Raw genomic sequence first — 24,090 nt, forward strand, 5'->3', positions numbered from 1 at the left:
GAAGAAGATGTGTTATTTGAATCAACTCTTCTTAACAATTCATGAATACATCTTGAATCCTATGTTATAAATTTTAATCCATGTGAATATATCGGGTAAACGTTGAACGATAACTTGCCTTGATCGTACAACTCGTGTTGATTCCTCAAGAATAGTGGAATAAATCTCCAAAAGTTTTTCTTTAGTTCTTTAGAATTGATTTTATTCTAAGTTAACCACTCTCCGATTCTATTAGATTTACGCATCCCGTTATAGTACGCATCATAAGTTAAAGAGGGTACTTCAGATTTGTCCATATCTGTACCAAATTTATGATACATGTTTCTTTTAAGTGTTTTGAAAGCATGAGTTTGTATATTTGTCTCTAAAATTGTGCTGTATTGTTTTGCAATCTGTATAAGATTGCGACCATCGTAAAATGTATAATTTCCTCTCAATTATATATATGTAGAGATTACATCGTCTGGATCGGTTAATTTATGTTTTGCGCCTTTCAATGCATATGTAAATTGCAATGCATCAAATTTAGGAAACATTACATGAAAATCATCACGAGTGCTGTAGTGTTTGTAGAAAAAGTTTACCAGATACGATAGCTCTATTGATAATCTGGACATTTCTCGTACATCATCACGTATGGCACAAACAATTGCTTCTTTACAATCGTTCAACGGGCACAACACAGAGGTGAGACCCTTCTTAATGCTATAAACGGAAATTTCTTGATTAAAGTCTATACCAGTTTCGCGTATACGACTTTTTCTATTTAAACATTTGGCACTGGAAGAACGTTGATGATCATCTTTACCGCAAGACGGACAAGGCTTCTTTTAGATTCTCATTGATATTTATACTTAAAGTGAGAGGATTAAACTTTTATTTTGCACATGTATTTATCTTTATAAATAAAAAATATGACACAATACTTCTTTCTTAAATTCTGAAAAGGTCACAAAACATATGCAACCTTATTATTTATAAGAAATTTGTTAATAAATAAGTTATACACTGAACTGAACTGAACTGTTACTATACTGAACACATTATGTAGTTTTATATAATGAATTAAAGGATTGAAGTTTAAAAAAAACAAGATTTGAAATGAAAAAAAACAACTTATATTTATTCAACAAGGTTCATTATCGTGTGTATAAATATGTATATTATAATATTATACCAACTAAAGGGTTAAAAACTAATTAATTTAATTTGAATGTCTTAAAAGTATAAATATTTAATTCAAACTGGCAATTTTTGCAATTAAATCTTCAAGTTGGCTAAACTGTAATAAGGCGTATCCTTCCGTTTTTTATCTTACTCTAACCTTTGATAAACAGATGCATCCTGCTCACTCGTGTAACCTGCACCCGCAGCCCGCGCGTCCTCTTGTCCTCAGTTTTCTCGTGTCCCGTTCAATCGATGCCCTTTTCAGTGGGGTTGTAGTGCGGTGTGGTAGAATTTCTAGTCTTTTACAAAATCTCAAGAATTACTAAAGTATACTTATAACAGCTTGAAAGATGGCTAATGAACTAAAAGAAATAAATGATATCGTGAAAAAATGCAAAATTCTGCTTTTGGACATCGAAGGGACTACAACGTCGATCAGCTTTGTTAAGGTAGGTCTATTTAATTGGCCGGCCGGTGTTTTGTTTTAACATGTGTTTTTCGTCGGTAAGAAACGCCTTTTACATTATGTTCGCTAAAACAATGATTTAGAGTTACTCGAGTAACTCATCTTCATACCTATTAAGGTAGAATAGTGTGCAAAATGGGCGCGTTTATGGATTCGCAACATGGAGGCCAACTTCAAAATGGTACCTCTAATATTTAATGTGGATTTTATATAAATTTTATAATTACGATACTATTGAGCTTGTTAAGGTGCTTGAAGTACCCAATGGTATTTTTGTGTAATAATACAGCTTTAAGTTAACGTAATGAATTGCTGGATCGATGTATTTCATGAACGTCATGTTTTATTTCATAACAATGATATATATTGGTATATTATTATTTAAATCCAAACAAGTTTCAAAAATTTCGTTGTCTTGATTTGCCGGCAGGAACAGCTGTTCTACACAGCTGGCAGGTAAAAAAATGTGGAACAGTTAACATGAATAGGTGCCGTGGTTGTATAGGCTGTCCTTTTTTATCTCGCGTCATATATGAAATCAAGACAGAGAAAAAAACTGAAATCATGTTTCACGATCGCGCGTTGTTAACGAAGTGTTGTCGAGGCGGTCATTCCATGCGGTTTTTTGCAGATAACTTTTACTTTTCAATGCAATGTTGATTTTTGATAAACCAACAAATAAACAACATCTCTATTTATACCTGCATCAATACTATGTCGTTTTTAATTCTAATTATTTTACTTTTTATAAATGATATACACAATTCACTAGAAAAATATGTAAAAAGGTTTATTTCATAATATAAATATATTTATTTATAAGAATAAAAAATATATTAGGTAGTAGTCAGTAGTCTTAACTAGATTTTTTCTATAATAATAAATAATAATAATAATAAAGCATATTTATTCAAGACTTACAATTTGTTTTGTTTACAACCTATTTTGAGTTAGTATATTTCTTAAACTATGTTAGTATAATTTATTGAAGCCTTGACCCCATCCGGGTATATGCCTCCTCCATCCCATTCCAAACCTGTCTATCCCTTGCTTTCTCTAGCCAGTTTGTGCCTGCTACTTTGGCAATGTCGTCCATCCACCTCATTTTTGGTCTGCCCCGATGTCTGTTCCCTGGGGGGCCTCTCCATTTTGTAATTTTGAGACTCCATCTTTGGTCTGAGACCCTGGCTACATGTCCTGCCCAGCGCCATTTCATTTTTAGAGCATGTTTGAGAACATCTGTAACATTCGTCCTTTCTCTAATGGTTTTGTTACTAACTTTATGTAACCTCCTTAGCCTTAGCATACTCCTTTCCATGGCGTGTTGTGTAGAAAGCAATCTGTTTCTGGCCTTATTAGTGTACACCCATGTTTGGCTACCATAGGTGAGGCAAGGCAAAATGCAGACATCCATTACCGTCTTTTTTAGTTCTAAATTATAAGATCCTTTTAAAATTTCTTTGTGTGACCAAAACTTGTTCCATGAGCTTCTAATTCTTCTTTCAATTTCTTGTTCATTGCTGTTGCTGTTGAAGGAAATTTGTTTCCCTAGATAGACATATTCCTTTACATATTGGATCTGGTGCCCATCTATTTGTATAGGTCTCTGCAGACTGTTTGTTAGAGCCTTAGTTTTACTGGCGTTCATGTGTAAGCCAACCTTTTTGCTTTCGTTGTTCAAAGATTGCATCATTTGCTGAAGTTCTGAAGCAGAGTTGGCGAAAAGTGCAATATCGTCTGCAAATCTTATGTGGCTAAGTTGTCTATTGCCAATCCATATACCATTCGATTTCCAGTCCAATTTTTGAAATATCATTTCCAGAACTGCTATAAAAAGTTTAGGAGAGAGTGGATCCCCTTGCCTCACACCTCTTTCAATATTAATTTCTTCCCCTTTGTTTTCCAATCGTATTGAACTTGTACTGTTTGAGTAGATGTTTTGGATCACTTTTGTATAGCAGTAGTTTATATTGCAAGATGTTAATGCTTCCCAAATGGAGCAGTGAGTGATGCTATCAAATGCCTTAAGATAGTCCACAAACCCTATATATAGAGGATAATTAAATTCTTTACATTTTTCTAAAAGTTGTTCGATTGTATGGATGTGGTCTATTGTTGAAAACTTGGAGCGAAAGCCGGCTTGTTCTACTGGCTGCATGAGGTCGATTTTGTCTGCTATTCTGCTTAACAACAGTGATGAGAAAAGTTTGTAGATGCTGGATAACAAACTGATCGGCCTATAGTTACTGATATCTCTTGGATCTCCTTTTTTATACAGCAGGACAATTTCAGACTTGCACCATTGATACGGGACAGTTCCAGAAATAAATACCATATTAAACAGTCTAGTCAAGAATGTGAAAAGCAGTGGAGCTCCCACATTTAAGGCTTCGTTACTGATATTGTCTGGGCCAGGACTTTTTTCTGATTTTAATGTTATGATGTGCTTTAATACTTCTTTTTCTGAGATTTCGTCAATTTTAGTTTCCTTTTCAAGCTCATTATTCATAGTCTCTGTTAAGTTGTTACTGTCCGGGATGTTTTTGTAAAGCTCTCTATAGTAGGCTGTTGCGCATTTAATTATTTCTTGTCGTGATTTGGTTTCTTTTTGTTTTTGGCTGAGGTTTTGAATCCAGCTTTTATGTGTGCTCAGTTCTTTGTAGGCCCGTTTAGCACTTCTAAATTTTGTCAAGTTTTTCTCTATAATTGTCTTTCTGTAATTCTGGTAGTCTTCTCTAATCGCCTTGTTAGTTTTCTTATAAAGAGATTTTAGTTCTTCTTTTAATTCTTTAGTTTTATTTTTAGTAGACTTTAATTCCGTTCGTTGGGATATCAAATCTAGTGTTTCTTTTTTAAGTATTTTATGTTCTCTTTTGCTGTTTTCCATTTTTGTATTTAAACTAGAGATGATGATTTTTTCAAGATTGTCATAGTAAGTCTGGATATCTTGTGTTTTTTCTAGTGTTTCACTTTGTTTAGACAAGTTAGTTTCTAGTGCTTTTAAATAATTAGTTTTTTCGCTTTTAGTTTTTAATGATTTTGAAGTTAGTTTAAAGTTTTTTCGACTCAGTTTTGGTGTACCTAGATCGAAGGACGCTCGCAAAAGTCTGTGGTCGGAAGGAAAGTTAATCTTATTTAATACTTCGAGATTTGAAATGTTTTTTGAATTGTTGTACATTAAAGATTTTTTCTAGGTCTGTTAAAATAACTACCTGCAGCCAGATATACTCTTCTCTCAATATAATAATATATGTATTAAAAAACTTACATTCATTTTCACATATTCACTCTTTAAAACCAAAATTTTAAAGAAACCTGCTTCAAAAGCTATATATATTATATATTCTGTCTTTTAAATTTTTAACTGACTTCCATTAATATCTAAAAGAGGAGGCTATTAACCGAACACAAATTACTATAAATGAGAGTAGGAGGATGAGCTATTCTAATACCTTATTTCTATAGGTAGGTTCACTTTTCAGTAACATCATATTTTTATTTAATTAAATACATAAAGAAAATATACATACCAGATTAAAGACAATATTACACAAAAATATTTTCTACATTGCTGGTGCAATGAGCTGAATGAAGTTTATCCTGGCCTTCCGAGACTTGTGAAAAATATAATTTATTCAATAATAATTGATGAGGACAATTATTTATCATTCTTAATAAACATTTTTTGTGACTTATTTTTTTAAATTTACAAGTCTGATAAAAAGTATCATTTTACTGCTGGATGATAATTGACTAATAATCTCTTTGTTTTCGTGACATATAATATATCTTGCTAGCAATGTCCTAGTACCAGATTTTTTGTAGGCGTAAATTACAACAACTCTCTACAGCTGTATGTAGTAGTAGGACAAAAGTAATTCTAGTAATTTGACTTATCTGATAGTGTTGATTCCGTGACCTAATTAATGTATATGCTTAGTAAATTAACACTGAAGTTTTTTTTCTTTTAAACTTTAAAATTATTGACTTAGTTATTTTGTCACATGGTCAGTCTTTTTTCTAAAGGAATATGTATCATCCAATCAAATTTCAAATGGGTTAGTCTGTTAATAACGTAATGATATCACGAAAAGTGTGCGGTTCTCGTAGAGTATGGTGAGGACAAATTTAGAGAATATGTATTCGTAAACTCGTAGTAACACGGTTAAGTTCTTGATCATGCCTATATATAATATATATCCTCCTTTGTATTAACGTCTATATAATTTTCTACATTGATTTATAAATAGCAGGCAGTCTATATATAAAACATTAATGAGAAGTTTAGTAGAAGTAGTGAAGTGAATAACTTCAAGTGGTAAATTAACATGCATTAAGTATTCAGTGCATTGTGATCTACACAGGCTGGTCTAGCAGCCTAGCCGGTTTGGGTAGCGACTTCGTAAGTTCGTTAACCCACCCCACTATCGTGTATGCAGTTTCACTATGCTCTGTTATATATCTTAACACGGCGATTTTACATATAGGAAAGAATCGCTGAGAAACAATGCATTAACCATAGTTTTATATTAATAGTAAAATCCTGCCCCGGGTTTTACTAATAACTGTAATAAAAAAATTTAATAAATTTTTTGTGACTTTGTTCTGACCATCAACAAAAAAGTACAACTCTCCTCAGAATTTAACGTCTTTATAATTTGTACACGGTTTTTGTGACCTTTCTATAAAACTAGTTTATTATTACTTTAGGGTATTTTAAAAAAAAAATGTGACAAGAGTGCTTTTGCGCGTACCATATCGACTAATATACAAATTTGAGTAATGAGTAATATTTAAATACAGTTTATGTACAGTTTGTAAAATGGTTAAATGATCCGTTAAAAATAAGCAAATACAAAATCAAATATTATTTATGAAAACTTCATGCTAAAAAACCATGTATCTCTTCATACTTCGTATAATATTCATGTATCTTTTTTATTAACTGTTTTATTGTGAAGTCCGAAATCGGGGACTGGGTACACATATTTATGAGTCATTTTATTCTTGAATACATTAAGAAGTAATAATAAGCATTTTATATCCTGTAACCCTAAACATTTTGGTCACATCAGACCTGAACGTGAAGTACAGCGGTTGACTTGTGAAATACTGACTTTCGCGTTGGATACATCTTATGGTAACCCATCGGGAGAGAGGCCTTTTTTCAACTAATCAAGTGGACTTAGTGGTTATCGCTCCCCAGGCGCTTTGAGTAGCAGAGAGCGTGGAGTGGTTTCAGCTCCACATATCCATGATATTTTCAGTACAGTAAATTCATTTTTTGACATCTAAAAATATACACCTTATCTATAATAATACATTAAGTTCAGAGATAGTCACGTACTATAAAAAACGGTTATGACTTAATCACTAGTAGCTTGTAAAGTGTTATTAAGTAAAAAAAGGTTGCTATTTAAAAAAAATCGTTGTGGATAGAAATAAAGAACACATTCATATTACATGGATGAAATTAGGCCTCATAAAGCCAGCATTTGCGACTCTGAAGGTAGCAACCTACTTATATTAAGTGGTTAAAAGGTTTGGTGGTTTAGTTAAGGATGTTTTCGTGGGCTACTGTTCACCTAGTTTTCCGAAAGTATTCGTTCTATTTTACTCATATGACGTTTACTCCTTAAGTAATAAATAGGTTTAATTATTCATTCGAATTAATAATGTAGAATTCGAGTTATTTTAATACTTTTATGATAAGATAGTACCAACTGGGGACATATTCTTACGACACTATAAAAATGAGCTACAATTTTTAGGGTCATCATTATCATTTATGCTTTGATTATTATTTGGTTACCCAAATAGGAATCACATTTATGAAAATAATATTTGTAGTTTGGAAAAGTATTTTAAATTGTCAGTTTATTATTTTTTTTTTGTGTAGAAACTTATAAATAATATCTAAGACAATTAATTTTATTCCCTTTAATAAAACTACCCAACTAATCTACTTCGATCCTTACGTGAATCTTTTGCGCGAGTTTTCTGCTCTTTTCCCTCATCTTTTAAGGCCATCCTGTTTTTACCGACGTAACAAAGCTGCATTACTATGTAGAGTGTAGACCCTCAAATAAATGGCTCATTGTTTTATTGGTATTAAGCCGTGACGGGGTGTTGCCTTGTGATCATGGGTTTCTCTCCCATATGTAAAAATGCACAATAACTAGTGCAATGTGTAAAAAACTAAAAACGGATAAAAATATTTCTAATTTTAAACTCAAATAAATTGACGTGTTGTATTGCAAATTATACCGTTGATATGAGCAATGATGTTATAGTTATTATTTTTCGATATACTGACTATAAAGTACGCATTTAAAGAATCAAAATCAAAATACGTTTATTCAATTTAGATGCTATCTATTAGATGCTAATCGTTTTGTCAATCTTGATTTAAATACTTCTATATGCTTATACATACTATGCTAATAGTATAAAGATTGTGAGGTTGTAGGGGATAATCTCTGGATCTATTGTACCTATTTTGAAAATTATTTAACCAATAGAAAGCCAAAGCCATTGTGTAATGTCTATATATATATGAATCCGAAAAATGAAAAGACTTTTGTGGTAGTCGGATTTGCAAACTTTTTAGCCAATCTGATATTCTAGCATGATTCACGAAGGGAAGGTTTTGGAATATAACTTTTCAATGTTAAACTACCACGTGGCAAGCCGAGGTGGATTGCTAGTATTAGATATCTTTTTTGTGTTGTTGGAAGATATTTTTTTATAATTAACTTTTTCTCTAGGACAAATTGTTTCCCTATGCTGAAGAAAACGTGAAGACATTCCTGGACAGTCAGTGGGAGAATGAAGATGTAAAGATGGCTGTGACTGCACTGAGGAAGCTGGCGCTAGAAGATAAAGAGAAAAGTGTTGAAGGAGTTGTTTCTATACCTGGAGAGGTAATTTTTTCCCATATAATATTCATTCAGTATAATCATTCAGATTCATGCATTTAAATTTTATTTTTTGTTTTAAATGCTGTCTTAATATTTCATCAGACTTTAACGCAAGTCTGTATGTAAGAATGCGATTTTTTTTTTTCATTCACAATCTTCCCGCTAACCTTGCCGTGAACCTGCCAAGCATTACTAAAATGTCTTTGAAATATGCAGATTTTGAGGATACTTCTATTTTTTATTCAGCTGAAATTGTATGAAGCATAATTATAGACAGATTAATGTTTATATTGGTAACTTTTGTTCTCGCGCGTTTTTCTTAATTTCAATTAAGGCATAAGTTGCATGTTGTCTCCAGTGGAGGTGAGTTCTTCAGAATCTAATATGAAATCATATTAGTCAACCTGTTCTATATTTTTTTCAGGATGCATCAAAAGAAGACCAGATTGAAGGTATTGTCAACAATGTGAAGTGGCAGATGTCTTCTGACCGCAAAGTTGGTGCTCTGAAACAACTTCAAGGATTGATTTGGAAGCAAGGCTATGATAAAGGAGATATCAAGGGCCAGTAAGTAATTATTATATTAGCCAAGAACAGCTGTGTAGGTTAGTTGATGACTGCAGAAGGTCATAATGTAAATGTATGTATTATAAACACAGAACCCAATCAGAATAATTTTAGCCAACATTGAAAAACACAATTATGATGTAAAACACTAGTTTTAAAATGTCATCCTTAGGGTTACACAATGTATGGATAAAGTAGCAAATAGCTATGCAACACATTAATTATTTGGAAGATAAATTGTGCCATTTGACTCATAACTTATGATGGACTTTATGTGACGAATAGCGCTATCTGACAGTCGTGAAACGCAACAATAGTGTGTATCCTTCCAATAAGTAAAATATAAAATAGCTAATTTGGAACTTATGTAGAACTTATCTGTACATTGTGAAACAGACCCTTAAAGTGCTAAATAACATTCTGTATGGTTAGACTAATTTTAAAAATGTTCATGTTTTTAAAAAACAAACAGTGGACTCTAGGTCTTGGTCTTTGATTTCCGTTACTTTGTCCTGATTTGATTTGTAAGCAAGTAGATGATCAGCCTTCTGTGCCGGACACGCCATTAATTATTAGGTCTAAAGCATGCCGGTTACTTCACAATGTTTTCATGGTACGAGCCAGTTAATTTAGAAAGTCCATTGGTTTAACAGTCGTGATATGATAAAATTATTTGTAAATATATCTTAATACAATAAATAAGGTATAAAATTTAATTTTACAGCGTTTACGACGATGTTCTCCCGGGATTGGAACAGTGGAGAGCTGTTGACGGTCAGAAGGTCTACATCTACTCTTCTGGATCTGTTCAAGCTCAAAAATTATTGTTTGGACAATCGCTGGCTGGAGACCTGCTTAAGTTTATTGATGGCCATTTCGATACAGCAGTTGGTGCTAAGCAGGAGGCAGCAAGTTATAAGGCCATAGTGGAGAAAATAGGTTGCAGTGCTGAAGATGTGCTGTTTTTAACTGATGTTGTTAAAGGTAATTAGACAATATTTTCATATATTTGAATAATAATAATCGGATTTTTAAAGATTTGTAAATAAATTTTCCAAATACACAATTAGATGATCAACCTGAGACATTGTGAATCACAAAGGCTTTTAACTTTTTCAAGAGTTTGTATAATGTATATACGTTTTTCCATTAAAAATATTAATTAAAAGTGATAAATGAAAGAATAAAAATATTTATTATCTATATTGAAACTGTTGTTGTTGATAAAACATGTGTAATTTCTTTAATTCAAAAATAATAATTGAGGTCTAAAAACCTTGACATTTGTTTACGTGTTTACAAGCATGGTACGTTGTCGGTATTGGTGCGACGCCATCTTGCTTTCGTTTTGGCAGCTTCTTGAAATTTGCTGTTGAATGGGAATTGTTAAAGTCAATGCTTTTAGTCCATATTGTAGATTTTTATGTAAATATATAGAAAGCAATAAAATTAAAGTATAAATAAAAGTAAATATATGTATAAATTATTCGTAAATAGGAAATAGTAGGTATTTAATAATGTTATTACTCATATTTGTGTTGTCTATGGTGTCTTAAACTAACAATCGAATTTCAACTTTTTTAAATTATTATTTTCACCGATCAATCTCCTTCGTGCCTTCTCCATCTACACGACACTGGCGAAGTACCTTGTGCCCAGTTGGCACAAATAAAAGCCATTTAAAAAATAAAAAAGTCAATGCTTAACAGAAGTAAATTTTACATTTGTATAGGTTCTATAATCACAATTAAATAATCTGAAATGGTTTTCTAAACCTTGCATATAGCCCATTGACAGATTTTTTCTTCATTAATGCAAGTGATAAGTCTAACCAAGAATTAAGTCTAGTAATCTAACTCATTCCTTCCAAAACACATTTCTGCATCTGTTTTCAAAATATTTTAAATAATTTATCTGTCTTATAAGATCAATAATCAATAACAAACAAATAAACTAAAGATATACTTTTTAATTACAGAAGCGGAAGCCGCCAAATCTGCTGGTCTATACACAGCTCTAGTCACAAGAGAAGGCAATGCACCACTCACAGATGAAGACAAAAGTTCATACCCTGTGATTGAGTCGTTTGGGCAACTTACAGTCTCAAACAAACGCAAGACCGACCCTCAGGTGCCATATTAGATTTGCATGCTTTGTAGTAGGTGAGGTTAGTATAGTAGCTCTTGGTTGGAATGTGGTTTTACAGAAGAGATATTTAAGAATGAAAGGGGTGTCAAACTAGCGACACTGGTTCAATACTGACAACAAAAGTTCCTTTCAATCTTATTTATCATTTTTATATGATGTTAATGCTATTTTTAATAATTCAGATTTAAATCGTAGCGTTTTGTCAGCGTATATTTATATTCTGCTTTGCCATCCTATAACTTCTAAATGTTCAATGAATGAGTTTGAGCCACATTTATTAGAATTTGTATGCTACCAGTAACATAAGCACAGCCCTGCTTTTGTTTTTTATAACTATTAACTAATTGAAAGATCTTTTAAGTTTTACTTGACGGTAAATTATCATACAGGCTAAGGCTTAGGCTGTAAACAAACCTTATTCACTCTAGAGTGTATACATTAACAAATTCGCGTTTCAAAGTTAACAAGTTAAATAATTATGTATGTTTCTGCTTGTATCTGGAAAGTTGGTATTATATGTAGATTGTTGTATGGTGATGGTTAATGGCAAATGACAACTTTTAATTAATATACCATTAGTAATGTGACTATTTCATTGTTTTTTTTAATAATAAATTATGTTTAAAAAAGCTATCTATTATTTACTTACCTCAAAGTTTGTACCATATTGCTGATACATGGTAATTGTATTATACATTGATATCTTATTTAATTATAAATAAAAATTTGATACATGATTCCCTTTATCAATTCCTTGTAAAAATAAATGTCAGCTTCTACTATTGCCTAATACTACCGATTATTTTTAAGTATTTTCATTCTCTTGTTTAATATTGCAGGACGAACAACCCGCCAAAGTTCTTAAGACTGATATAAATGATGACGTAAAGACTGCGACCGAGTCCGCCGAAGAAAAAGTGGCGTCACCTACTGAAAAGGTAGCAGAAGAAAAAATGGAAGTGGACGATTCCGCTGTTGAAGCGAAGAGCGAGACAATTATTGAAGAAATAACCGACGCTAAGGATACTGATGCTCCAGTTTGTGATATTAAACCAATTGTAACTGAAGTCGATGATAGCCAAGAAAAAGAAGAAAAGATGGAAACTGAAATAAATGGAAGTGTTGCTGCTGAAAAGTCGCAAGCTAAAGAAACGTCAGACGAAAAAACTCCTAAAAAGGCTAATGAACTGTCGAAAGACCAAGTCGTTAAAGAAGACAGTCCTGTCGCGGAGGAGACCCCTCCTGCTGTAATCACAGAAATAGAAGAAATTACAAACGAGAAGGAATCACTTGCAGATGCTGCTGAAATAATTGAGGGGCTGGATCCGGTTGTTGAAGAACCAGAAACGGAAGCTGAAATAGATAACTTGCAAAATGTAAGTGATGAATTGGAAAAAGAATGTGATGAGATATTATCTAAAATGAAGAATGTCGCAAATTTAGAAAATATGAAGCCTCTATTAAAACCTATTATTGAAGAATCTATGGAAGTCGAAAATCATGTACCCAATGAAGGCGATAAAGTTTCAGATACCAAAGTGGAATCAAAAAATGATAGTCAGCCAGCCGTATCTGAAAGCAAAGAAAAGAAGGATGTAGAGGAAAAAGCCGATGAAAGTAAAGAACCTAAAGTCCTAGAAGCAAGTGAAGACAAAAGTATTTCAAATGAACCTATTGCTGAAAAGGCTAAAGAAACAAATGGAATTGATAAAATTGCAGTGCCCACTGACGAAACTGAAGTTAAACAGGAAAACGACTCAAAACCTACGGATGTCGTAACAGAAACGAAAGCCGAAAAAGAAATTGTGCCGAAAAATACAAAAGAGACTCAAGCCGAACCAGAAAAATCTGAATCAAATGACACAAAGGAAACGAAGGGTGAGAATGAAGTTCAATTAAATGGTGATGCGACAAATGGGACTGAAATTAGCCAAAATGGTGTCGAAAAAGTAGAAGAAAGGCTTTCGGCAGAAAATGGTAAAGAAATGAACGGTTCAAATGGCACTAACGAAACAGAAGAAGAAATTAAGTCTGTTTCGGAGATCAAAGTTAAATCCCTCTCAAAGGAAGATCCACTTCCAGACCCCATAGAGCAAGCGACAGAGGCATAAAATACTTGTGAGTATTTATTTCATTTTTCTATTCCTACAGTTTTATTAATAATTACACAAATCATGGTGAACACATTTATTTAAACACACATATTTTTTTTAATATTGACGTTACTATGGAATAATTTAACATGGATGAAAGTAGATAATTCGTTAAATGTGCTTTTAATCATGAGATTAAAGCATTGGATGGAATAGATAAATAATTATCTATTCCATAGTAGAAACTTCAATTATAACAAACATTTCAAACAATATAGAATTCTTTCTCACTTCCGCTTAGCCTGGCTTTTCCGGTTTTAATGTGTTATCAGTAAAAATAAATAAGAAACACGCGCTTACAAAGATGGAGGCCACATGTATAGACTACTTACGACTACTCTAAAATCTTATCTTAAACCCTTGACCTATACGCCTACATCATGGCAACCATGAACAACATTATTACTTCAATTCTTACGAGTTTTACACAAAATTATGTCTTACAACAAAAATCTATATATAATAAACTAGCTTTCCCGCCCGCTTTGCTGGGCGAATTGAAATAGGAAATTAATAAAATTTTATGTTTCATTATTATTTTTATTATTCTTCTTTTTAACTTCCCACTAAGAAAATTAAGGTTCTAGGAAGCCTCCCCGAATGTTTTCGCGGTGAAGTCCGTATGTATAAATTTTCATAAAAGTAAAACAGTAATAAAACAATGAAGGAACGTTGAAATTTTAATAATAAATAGCCATTTTAATAATTAACGTTTTTATTACTTATATATTTACCGTAGAAAATCTTTAGCCCGGAGAAGTCAGTTTTTCATTGAAGGTTAAATTGAGTCGGATGGGAGAATTCACATTTGTAACAGAATATAATTCGTGACACTGCAAATAAAAAAAATGTGACAAAACAATGAAAACCTAGCTATCTAAGTCCTAATAGCTATCACATGTCTTTCAAAAGCTGAAACTATAAATATTATTTCAGATTGTAAAAGGTGGCGCTGCGTATCATGGGGCTCAAGACTGAGGCTATTGACATCACTCACTAGTTCATACATTATTTCTAATATTTCTCTTTAAAGATACACTTTACGGGATTAAAATGCGTTACAATATTATCGTCATAAAACTAAAGTTTAATTGCCTTCACTAGTAACAGTACTTTTTTGTCTCTTTCTGTCAAATTGAATTCAAACTGCGATGAAAAGAGATGAGTAAGTTACTTTTAAATTGGTGCAATTAGGCCAAGTATTAATAAGGGGTATAATTTTACAATTTGAAAAGTTTGAAAACTTTGTAGCAAATAACATATGCTACAAGGCATTAGATCAGTACAAAGGTTTTAAAAGGTAACGCATTTTAATCCGGTAAAATAATTTTTATAACACATTTTACGTGTATGAAGTGATACTTGCAATAATACAAATTTGTTAAAATTACCTAAACTGCTGGACTTGTTAAGTTCTATTTCTATCACTTCCCATTTTTAAACAGGTCCTAAATTGTTAGGTTTTATACTAGTTAAAGTGACGAGCCTCTTTGTAAATACAATTGAAAACAAATTGTCTATGCTTTTGTGTCTTTTATATCTGTCGGGAGTTTTATAAGTACATTTTAGTGAGTAAGCATAGATGTGTTGTTTTCGATTGGTTTTCTCATTTTTACGTCATATTCATAATTTTAAGATAGGCTAAGGACAGGTTAAATTAGGCGTTTTGTTTAGAAAAATAGCGTTTACGCACAGTATTCGAGGCGTTAAGCCGTTAGAATCTCGAAAATCCTATAGTATTATCTACATATTAGTATTTAGCATTACCAGCGGCACGCTAAGGTGGCCTTTTTGACATACAAACAAAATCGGCGAAGTTAATTTGATCGAATCAAAATGGCCGTTTTAGCGTACCGCTGGTAGAAAATGTTGCCAATACAAAAAATCCTAATGCCGCGTAATGTATGAATAATGAGACTAATTTTATTAAGACTGCTGTCCTTCAGTTACCAGTGTACACACTGATCGATAAGGTTTAATTCTAAGTATTGTGGATCTTTTGTGTCGTAAGCCATAGACCAAAAACATCAATATACGGCTGGACTAATTCTTAATAGTTAAAAATGTCATTAGTTATGGCAGAAAGATGAACTAATTACTGCCATTTTAGTATTTTTTCTACTGAATTTAGATACCGCAATGCGAGCAAAGGCACTCCAATTAAATTTTTAAGTCCAGCTTGTAAATTGAGATTTGTGGTCCATTGTCGATATTCATCACACTGCCAAATCACTTGCCCTTACATTTGACGTCAGTTTACAATTTTTGTTGTGATATTGAAAATAAGACTGTATATTAGTCATGACTGGGCTGTGTTGTTTTGAATGGATGACTGATATAGTGCCATAAACTTATCTTAACAATTGTAATTGCATTGGGACGGTTAAGTTTACAGCACTATACTATGTAGGTAAGATAATTTTGATACTCAAGTATCTATAGGGTTTCTTAATATTCAAGACATGAAATTGCTAATTAATTTAAGCTATAAAAGTTTTTTACTCCTTGTTGGGAAACCCTTAACTCATATCGCATCACGAAGCTAATTAAGGTATTTGTATATATGGTTTATATGGCTTTTGGGATTGTTGAATTGATTGAGCCCTACAATTATCACTTAATGGAATTATGAAGTTGTAATTGACAGTTTTTGAAGAGGGTGGGGCCTCAGAGGGCGGGCTCATTATTCTTGCACAGGATCCTTTAGTAGACTATGTGTCTGACTGGACAAATACTAGTCAAATATCGATGTGTGAGCCATTCTTTGTATTATTTTTATACCATATATATTAAGTTCTAAATTGTTCCTCTTTAGTTGTAAGGTAACGGATCGTTATTGTTAAACTGACATCAAGTGTTAGACAGTTCCTTTCTTAGACTGATTTATTCCTATCACAATACGTTTAATTTTCGTTTTACTATTAAAATGAGGACTTAATTACAATTATTTCTTGACTGCTTAAGTTTTTGTAGTAAGACAATATGTGCTTTTGTTTTTGATATTTTTTTGACATTAGATGCTTACATAACTTTAGTTATTTGATAATACTTCCCTTTGTATAAATAAACGTGATTTTTAATTACTGAGATAATATAATGGATGTAGAATATCTCATTCGTTTTTTATTTAATCCTTATAGAATAGTGAGAGCAAAAATTGCTCTTTGTATATTTTCATATTTTACAGGATTAGTTGTGGGGGGAACTATTGAAAACAAGATAATACCCAATAATTACATATTTAATAAAAATATTTAGTGACGCCATCTAGCTTTAAACAATAAAATAAAATTCGTAACTTGGGTACAGATTCAAAAATCACCCACAGACATGTATCATCTCACTATTTTTATTAATACCTACTAGAGCTATCACGTTAATGACAGTAACAAAAGAATACAGATAAGCATAAACTTGTGAAATCCGCGTTCATTTTCCTCCAATAATGAATATAGTCCGGACGTGGGCTGACGTCATGAATTCCTGCGCTCTGTTGCTTGTGAATCACCACGATGTGTCACCGCTCGCTTCGACCGTGGTCTTTACGATCAACTTATATTGAAGATAATAAGTTCTCAGAATACTGCTTATACGCAGTTTGAAACTGAGGTACCTAATTTAAGATTAATATTTTCTAATGAATTAAAGGGGGTTTATACTATTAAGGTATCAGATATATCATGGAAAGTAACTAACGAGTCCCGTAAGTATTTTAAATCTTAGTATCACATTAAGCGTGTAAGTTAGTGTTTGTTCTAACGCAAGTCGATCAAGATTCAACAGTAAAATTGAATCCAAATAAGTCGAAGGTGCAAAATGCAGAATATTGGCTATTAGCTGAAGTGCTTTTCTTTGTAGCATGAATTTCGTTGTAAATATACCGACTGGTAAATTAAATATTGCAATGTGAACTTACATTATAGGCGCCGACTTTTATGACTAAGGACTGACCGTCATAGGTTTTTACTGCCTATATACTTGATATGAGTATTAAAGTAAGTTTTCCCACCAACTTCGTGGTAAATCATAGTTCTAAAATTAAATATTAATTATTAATGGCTAGAGCCCTAAGTTTAAGAAGGAACTCTTTTTTTAAAATCTGTAGTAGTTAATATAATTATAACAGTCTTTCATCTACGCGTAATGCGTAACGTTTAAGTAAAATTCGTGCTTTAAAGAAGATTTTTTGGGTTCCCTTTAGGTAAATTAGTATTACTTTTATCATGACCATCATGAAGTCTACGGTGTAATAGCTAAGCTCTTGGGCCGAGCTTCTATAATGATCGATACTCATATTAATTTGAAGCGTAAACACTATTTTATATTTACAGTGATTTCGAAATCTACGTAGTTGTACGATTGAAAAACGAAACCGAGTATGCAAAGGGATATTGGATATAAAACTAAGTTTTGTTAACTGAATGTGTATGAAGTGTAAATGGTCCGGGCTGGCTTTGTTCCCAGTTCCCACGTTGTTTTCATCGCAGTGTTTTTGGCAATGTCCTGCCTGCGTTATGAAATATCAACTCGAATGTTGAACACAAAAAGAAACATTCTGTTGATTCGTTTTCATTTAAGAGCTTGTTTGTGTTCCAATATGCGTTTGCCGAGAAATTTCGTGGTTTAGACATCGATTCTTAACACGAGAAAATAAAACAATTTATTTGTTTATTTGATAATTGTGCTATATAGGCAAGTTCAGAGCTTTTTGCCGATGAGAGCCGATAGTTAGTGATTACGTACGTACATAGGACGAAAATCCCTTGATTCACAGCCAGGGTATGAACGCACGTCCCTAGTGTGGAGAATCCCATGCATAATTGCTAGTTTGACAGGTATAGAATGTAAAAGTAAACTATACATCTATATATCCTTCTATATAACCTGAAATCCTATGTTTTTATAGAACATCATACTTTATACCAAGGCCTTGCGTTTGAATCACGGCTGCGCACAAATGGACTTTTCTGTCTATGTGAGCATTTAACACTCGCTGATATGGTAAAAGAAAATATCGTAAAGAATCTGGCATGCCTTAGGCCTAAGAATCGACGGCGAGTGCCAAGCACTGATCACCTACTGCCGTATTAAGATAAAAAAGATCACGAAACAGATACAAAAAGAGGCCAAGAACCAGAGGTTGTGGCGCAACTGATTTTTTTTATAATTAGACAGTGGCTCGACCCTCTATACCTCCTTCTTGAATTCAGGTCTACCGAATTGCGAGCAAAGAATAATCCTATTTGTCGACAACGTTGAATCTCCAAGTCGATGTATGTAGGAGATATGCAAAGTGTGGGCACACAGGTGCACTCTCTAGTGCATCTCATAGCCGAATGAGACATCTGACACGACTCTCGAGAGATATGGCGCGTGGACCGATTGTTTTAGGATGTCATCTCAAGGACGGAGGTCAACATCATCTTCCCAATTTAAGATCATTTTATTTGTAAAAAAAATCGCGTTTTGGTTATATCTTTATAGACTAAAATAAATATTTTAGCTAATCCGTTTTATTTGAAGGTTCGATATAGTTCTCTCAGATAAAGTCAATTGCTGTCGCTATTGAAAATAATAGAGTACAAGCGCTGCTTGTCTAGCTTAGTGGATTCTGGCCTATTGGAAGACTGGATCATTCATATTATATCTTTCCCAGATGTGGATAAAAGACGTATTACAAATGCAGATAAATATATGTCCAAATTATAAACATGCTACCTGGTGGCTGACTCGTATTTTTATGTAACTCGTTCCACGACGTGTTGCGCCATGCGTCTGCGCAGCGAAACTTTATAATGTAATATACATGAGAATTAATGGCACTGTTGGCTTATCATCGGTGTTGCGATGATGTCCTGGGTTCAGGACTTTAAATATGCCTTAAATAACTTGTATATTTTCAAGAAACCATTCTCAAATCTATGAAAAATCTTCAACGCCGTGGTAGCACCAAAATATACCTCAAAAAACTAAAAAAAAATGTAACCAAAAATAACGTATTATAAATAGGTATGAAAGGTACATATGAATAGTAAGAGGATATAACGTTCGTAAGTAATTATTATTTATAAAAATATATTACTTAATTGATATTTTGCAAATCGTTTTAATCATAATGTAAGACTTTTTCATGTATATTGTGGTATAAAGAACTAGCGGCCCATCGCGGCTTCACACTTCATATTTTTACTAATATTTCGAAATTTAAGATATTTGGTTAAAAACTTTCTTTTGATATTATTTTTATTATTATTATTGTTTAAAAATACAAAACAATTCCTCTTTAAAATATTAGTATAGATATATTGTGATCACACGATGATGACTTCCCGTACCCTTGACGAAGCACCCTTGGATTGGGCAGCGCCCCCACGCCCTTTTGCCCTTGCGTTCACCCTCCGACCCTTGTTAGGGACTCCAAAGCGACTTACCTACTGAAATACGTACTTACTTGAAACATTAAACCTAAGATTCCACCATGTAGAATAGATCATAATATAGTTACGCCTAGATAATAAATAATATATTTAGATTTGCTCAAGCCGGAGTCTATAATTAATTTAAAAAAAAACATTATTCATGAAAAAAGTATATGTTTTATCATTACACTTTTCATATATTTTTGATAAAAGACTAAAAAATCCAAATATTTTTCGAATTCGAACTAGTAGTATAAGAAATAAGTGCGTTCGACCATCCACTTTTGGTTGGTTGGCCGGCTTTATTATATGACAGGAGAATATTAGTTTTCAGAACCAGAAGGCTGATAACATATATATACAGAAAGTTGAGACCTAGAAGTACCTCTTTTTTGTGTAAGTATTCAGCCAAAATCGTCTCGATTAGATTACAATTGGTAACTTTATAAAAGCGGCGAGAAAGGAAAAAATTACGTATTCAAATAATTATAAATGGTAAATTGTAGTATATAATAAATAGTTTATGTTCCCTTGTATTTTGAATCTTTATCACAGAAATATAAATCTTATTATTAAAGTATAAAGATGAATTTTATTTTACATCTTTATAAGTAGTTTCTTAACATACGAAAATCAGTTTGACAACTACAACAAAAAAACTATAACATCCATCGTGAGTTAGTCTGTGGTGTATGCGAATACTATTTAAGTATGGATTTGAACGTATTTTTTAAAAATTACTTTTGAGCGCTATAGCAGTTGTGGTCCGCTAGAGGCCGCCACATAAAGTATGGATATAAAGATATTGTTTCAGTCTCTCTGTAGATTTTATATTTGTATAACACAAACCGTTTTTACAAAAAATAAATAGTAAATTAAAACATATTTTAAAAGTTTGGTATCTATAACGCAGGGGTTCCTCGATGTATTGCGATACTCATTCGTTGAGCGAGGAAAGCACCAGCTTTGGTGTCACCGGTCTACCAGGCGCCAACTTAAATCTTTAATTACCGCTTCTGCACTTGAACCCCTCTATGTAAATACTAAATATGTTTAATTTCAACTAAGGACTTGAAAAAATTTTCAGAGTGCGTTCGCGCCGCCTTTCTCCGACTCAAATATTCGAGGCAACGGGTTCTATTTATTCCCACGGCTTTCTATGTTCTGTGTGTTGACCTGATTTTATAGATGACCGCTTCATTTGTGTTGAATTAGATTTTATTCGAAGCTTACATGTAATCTGTTTAAAAAATCTCAATGGACTTCGTTAGTTTTTTTCTTTTTTCCGAGGACTGAAGGAATGAATGGAGTAATGAAGTTTTACAATTAACTCTTTGAAAGGCGGTGATATATATATTTCGAAGGCTTCGAGGAATCCAGGAATCGAAGCTACCGCTCTCCGGGTTTGCAGATATTGAGTCGTCGACGTCACTTATCATTTACATTGCAGTAAATTCGAAATATCAATATTTAAAACTGAAAAATTTCAGAGAAAGCAAAAAATCTAAACTAAATATATGACGACGCATATATAATATAAATGACATGCGTATTATATGTTATACGATATATTTATGTACCAGTAGTCAAACAGGCTGGAGGCTCATCTGATGTTAAAGATAGCCCACGGAAACTCTCATTTCCAGAAGGCTCGTAAGTGCGTTCCCGGCCTTTTAAGTATACGCTCTTCTTGAAGGACCCTAACTCAATTTGGTTCGGAAATACTTCAGTGGGCAGTTGGTTCCTCATGGTGATGCGCGGAAAAATCTGCTTTAAAATCGCTTAGTTGGGGAACGACGGATGTCGAGGTGATACGGTTGGAATTTCGTATTCTGCCTTGACCTCTGCTGATGAAACTTATCTGCTGGTTCTTAATCATAAAAAAGGGTGCGTGTACTTATGTACGCGCGTAAGAAGTTATACTTCTTTGGCATTATTAAAAATAGTTTTTGATTGCATGCAAATAATTAATTACAATTAAATAATTAAAGACTGGAAAAGGAGTCATTATAGTCAATAAAGTTCAGTTTACATTTGAAAAATTAAATAAATATTTATTATTATTCTCTTACATTACGTGTAACATAAATTCTATTATTATTCGAATGTTGTTTTTAAATTATGTCCAATGCCGTAGCATCTTCCGTGGGCTTCTTCTTCTGCTAACTTCATTCTGTTAATTTTGTGTCACGGTGCGCGCGCATCGTAAAATTTCACTCTCATCAATTTTTCATAACGCGCCTAAAGAAGTATAACTTCAAAAATGTTACCTTTTTCGCTTCTACAGAAAGCGCTGAATACGTGAGGCTGTTAGATTCAAGTTAAGACTAAGCGGGAACTATGACAGCTGTATGTCAAAAAGTATTGGTTTTGACATAGTCGTACGTAGCAGTAGCAGTAAGTTCGAATCTGAATAATTCCCTTACTTCAATGGTTACAGCTATTTCTATCAAGCACCTAAACAAATATAATGCATCTCGAATATCTGAAAGTTGGTAGCACCAACAGGCAGAACTTTGTGCCCACTTTAGTTCCTTATAGCTTTAGCCTACGGAGGTTTAATTATTAGGTATTTACAAAGTGTCAATATCTGCATTATAATGAAAGTAAACATATATTAAACCGTACAGAACCTGTATATCATGAGTTATATATCTATATTGTAGTAATGGATACGTCTCAAAAACTGTAAACTGAAATTGATGAAGTGATCTTCCTTCTTTTTTTTAAAGAAATTATATTAGACGCAAATCATCTCAATTCCACGTACACTTCATACTAATAAGCTCTCTTTTTATCCAGATCTGGACAGACGATTATCCGCAATCCTATTTAATATAATAATATATTCAAGCAGCAATCATAACTTATTATTGAGTTAGTTACAATATTGTCCTTAATATTATATTAGTGGGTAGAATTATCAAATTAAAAAGGGCATATGCAGTCAGGTACATTTGGTGGGTCCAGGAAGATGCCTAATTAACCGCCGCTTAAATAAACCCATATTAATCTGTCTTGGAAAGATTGAGGCAAGAAGTTCCACTCCTTTGCTGTTTACAAGAAACTACGCTCCAAATCGTGCTGTGCGGCACCTGGGGACAACAACGAAGGAGTGAAACTCCAACGTGCTTTTAGAAAATAGTTTTCTGAAGTTGGTTAATAATCTCGGTTCATTACGTGCAAAAAAAATCCGCAACAAAAAGCTAGTTTTAAACAGAAAGTTGAAATCAGCCCGGAAACAAACCGATGGCCACGCGTGTTCGTAAACTACCACAAATTCAGTGTTAAAATTTTACGCAGCAAAATTTTACTGTATTCATCAAATTACTCGTATTTGTACAAATGATGCTGTCATGTATTTAATGTTTATTGTAATATAGCTTTTCATGCTGTCATGGAAATGTTTTTTGAAAAAAAATCACTCGATATGTTTTCCCATATTATCTTTCATGGAAATTTTGTTATTAAAAACATTAGGTTTTTTTTATAGAATAGGGGGCTCATCTAATGATAAGTGATACCGCCGCCCATGGACACTCTCAATGCCAGAGGGCTCGCGAGTACGTTGCCAGCCTTTTAAGAATTGGTACGTTCTTTTCTTGAAGGACCCTAGGTCGAATTGGTTCGGAAATGGAAATTGGACTTCTGTATTCGTAATTTTTTAGGGTACAGCTTTATATAAAAAATCATCTGACCCGACGAACTTCGTACCGCCTAACAGTCATTGAATGTCGTGTTACAGATTAGTTGTATTTCATTTATGATTTTTTTTAAAGTAATTAATACAAAATACGAATTGACACAAAAAGAAATAAGCGTCTGAACGCACGCATCAATATTTGTCAGCCATACCATAATTCTACATTTTTTTAATAAAAGATACGCCATTATACGAATTTTGGAGGTTTTTTCTTCAAATTTCCAATATTTGTAATAGTTACAGAAAATCAACTTCAAAAAACCAAAGGAGAAGGTTATCAATACGACGTGTATTTATTTATTTATAAAAGGTATTTATTTAGGTATTGTTGGCGAGTCTTTATATCCGGCAAATACGTCGATGATGTCTTAGTGGCGGTCAAGAATGGCCAATAATTGAACTGGCCTGAGTCGAACGGCACGAATTAAAAAAAATATCACTCCACCATGTGATTTTTTTTCTATTCCTTTTTTTATATACAAAGGAGCATACGGTCCCATGGACACCCATTTCAGTGGGTGCGATGCCGGCCTTTGAGGAGGAGATA

General features: G+C 32.9%; 1 protein-coding gene across 1 annotated transcript; it reads left to right on the forward strand.

Annotated features, from left to right (window-relative positions):
• Positions 1-1,377: 1,377 nt before the first annotated feature.
• LOC125054745 (enolase-phosphatase E1) lies at positions 1,378-16,536 on the forward strand. Its single transcript, XM_047656792.1, has 7 exons — positions 1,378-1,616; positions 8,401-8,556; positions 8,978-9,120; positions 9,845-10,104; positions 11,099-11,250; positions 12,108-13,386; positions 14,358-16,536. Exons 1-6 carry the CDS (start codon positions 1,518-1,520, stop codon positions 13,377-13,379), a joined length of 2,082 nt encoding a protein of 693 aa, XP_047512748.1. The 5' UTR covers positions 1,378-1,517; the 3' UTR covers positions 13,380-13,386; positions 14,358-16,536.
• The last annotated feature ends 7,554 nt before the right edge of the window (positions 16,537-24,090 follow it).

Source organism: Pieris napi, chromosome 12, assembly GCF_905475465.1.
Source record: "Pieris napi chromosome 12, ilPieNapi1.2, whole genome shotgun sequence".
NCBI classification, from domain to species: Eukaryota; Metazoa; Arthropoda; class Insecta; order Lepidoptera; family Pieridae; genus Pieris; species Pieris napi.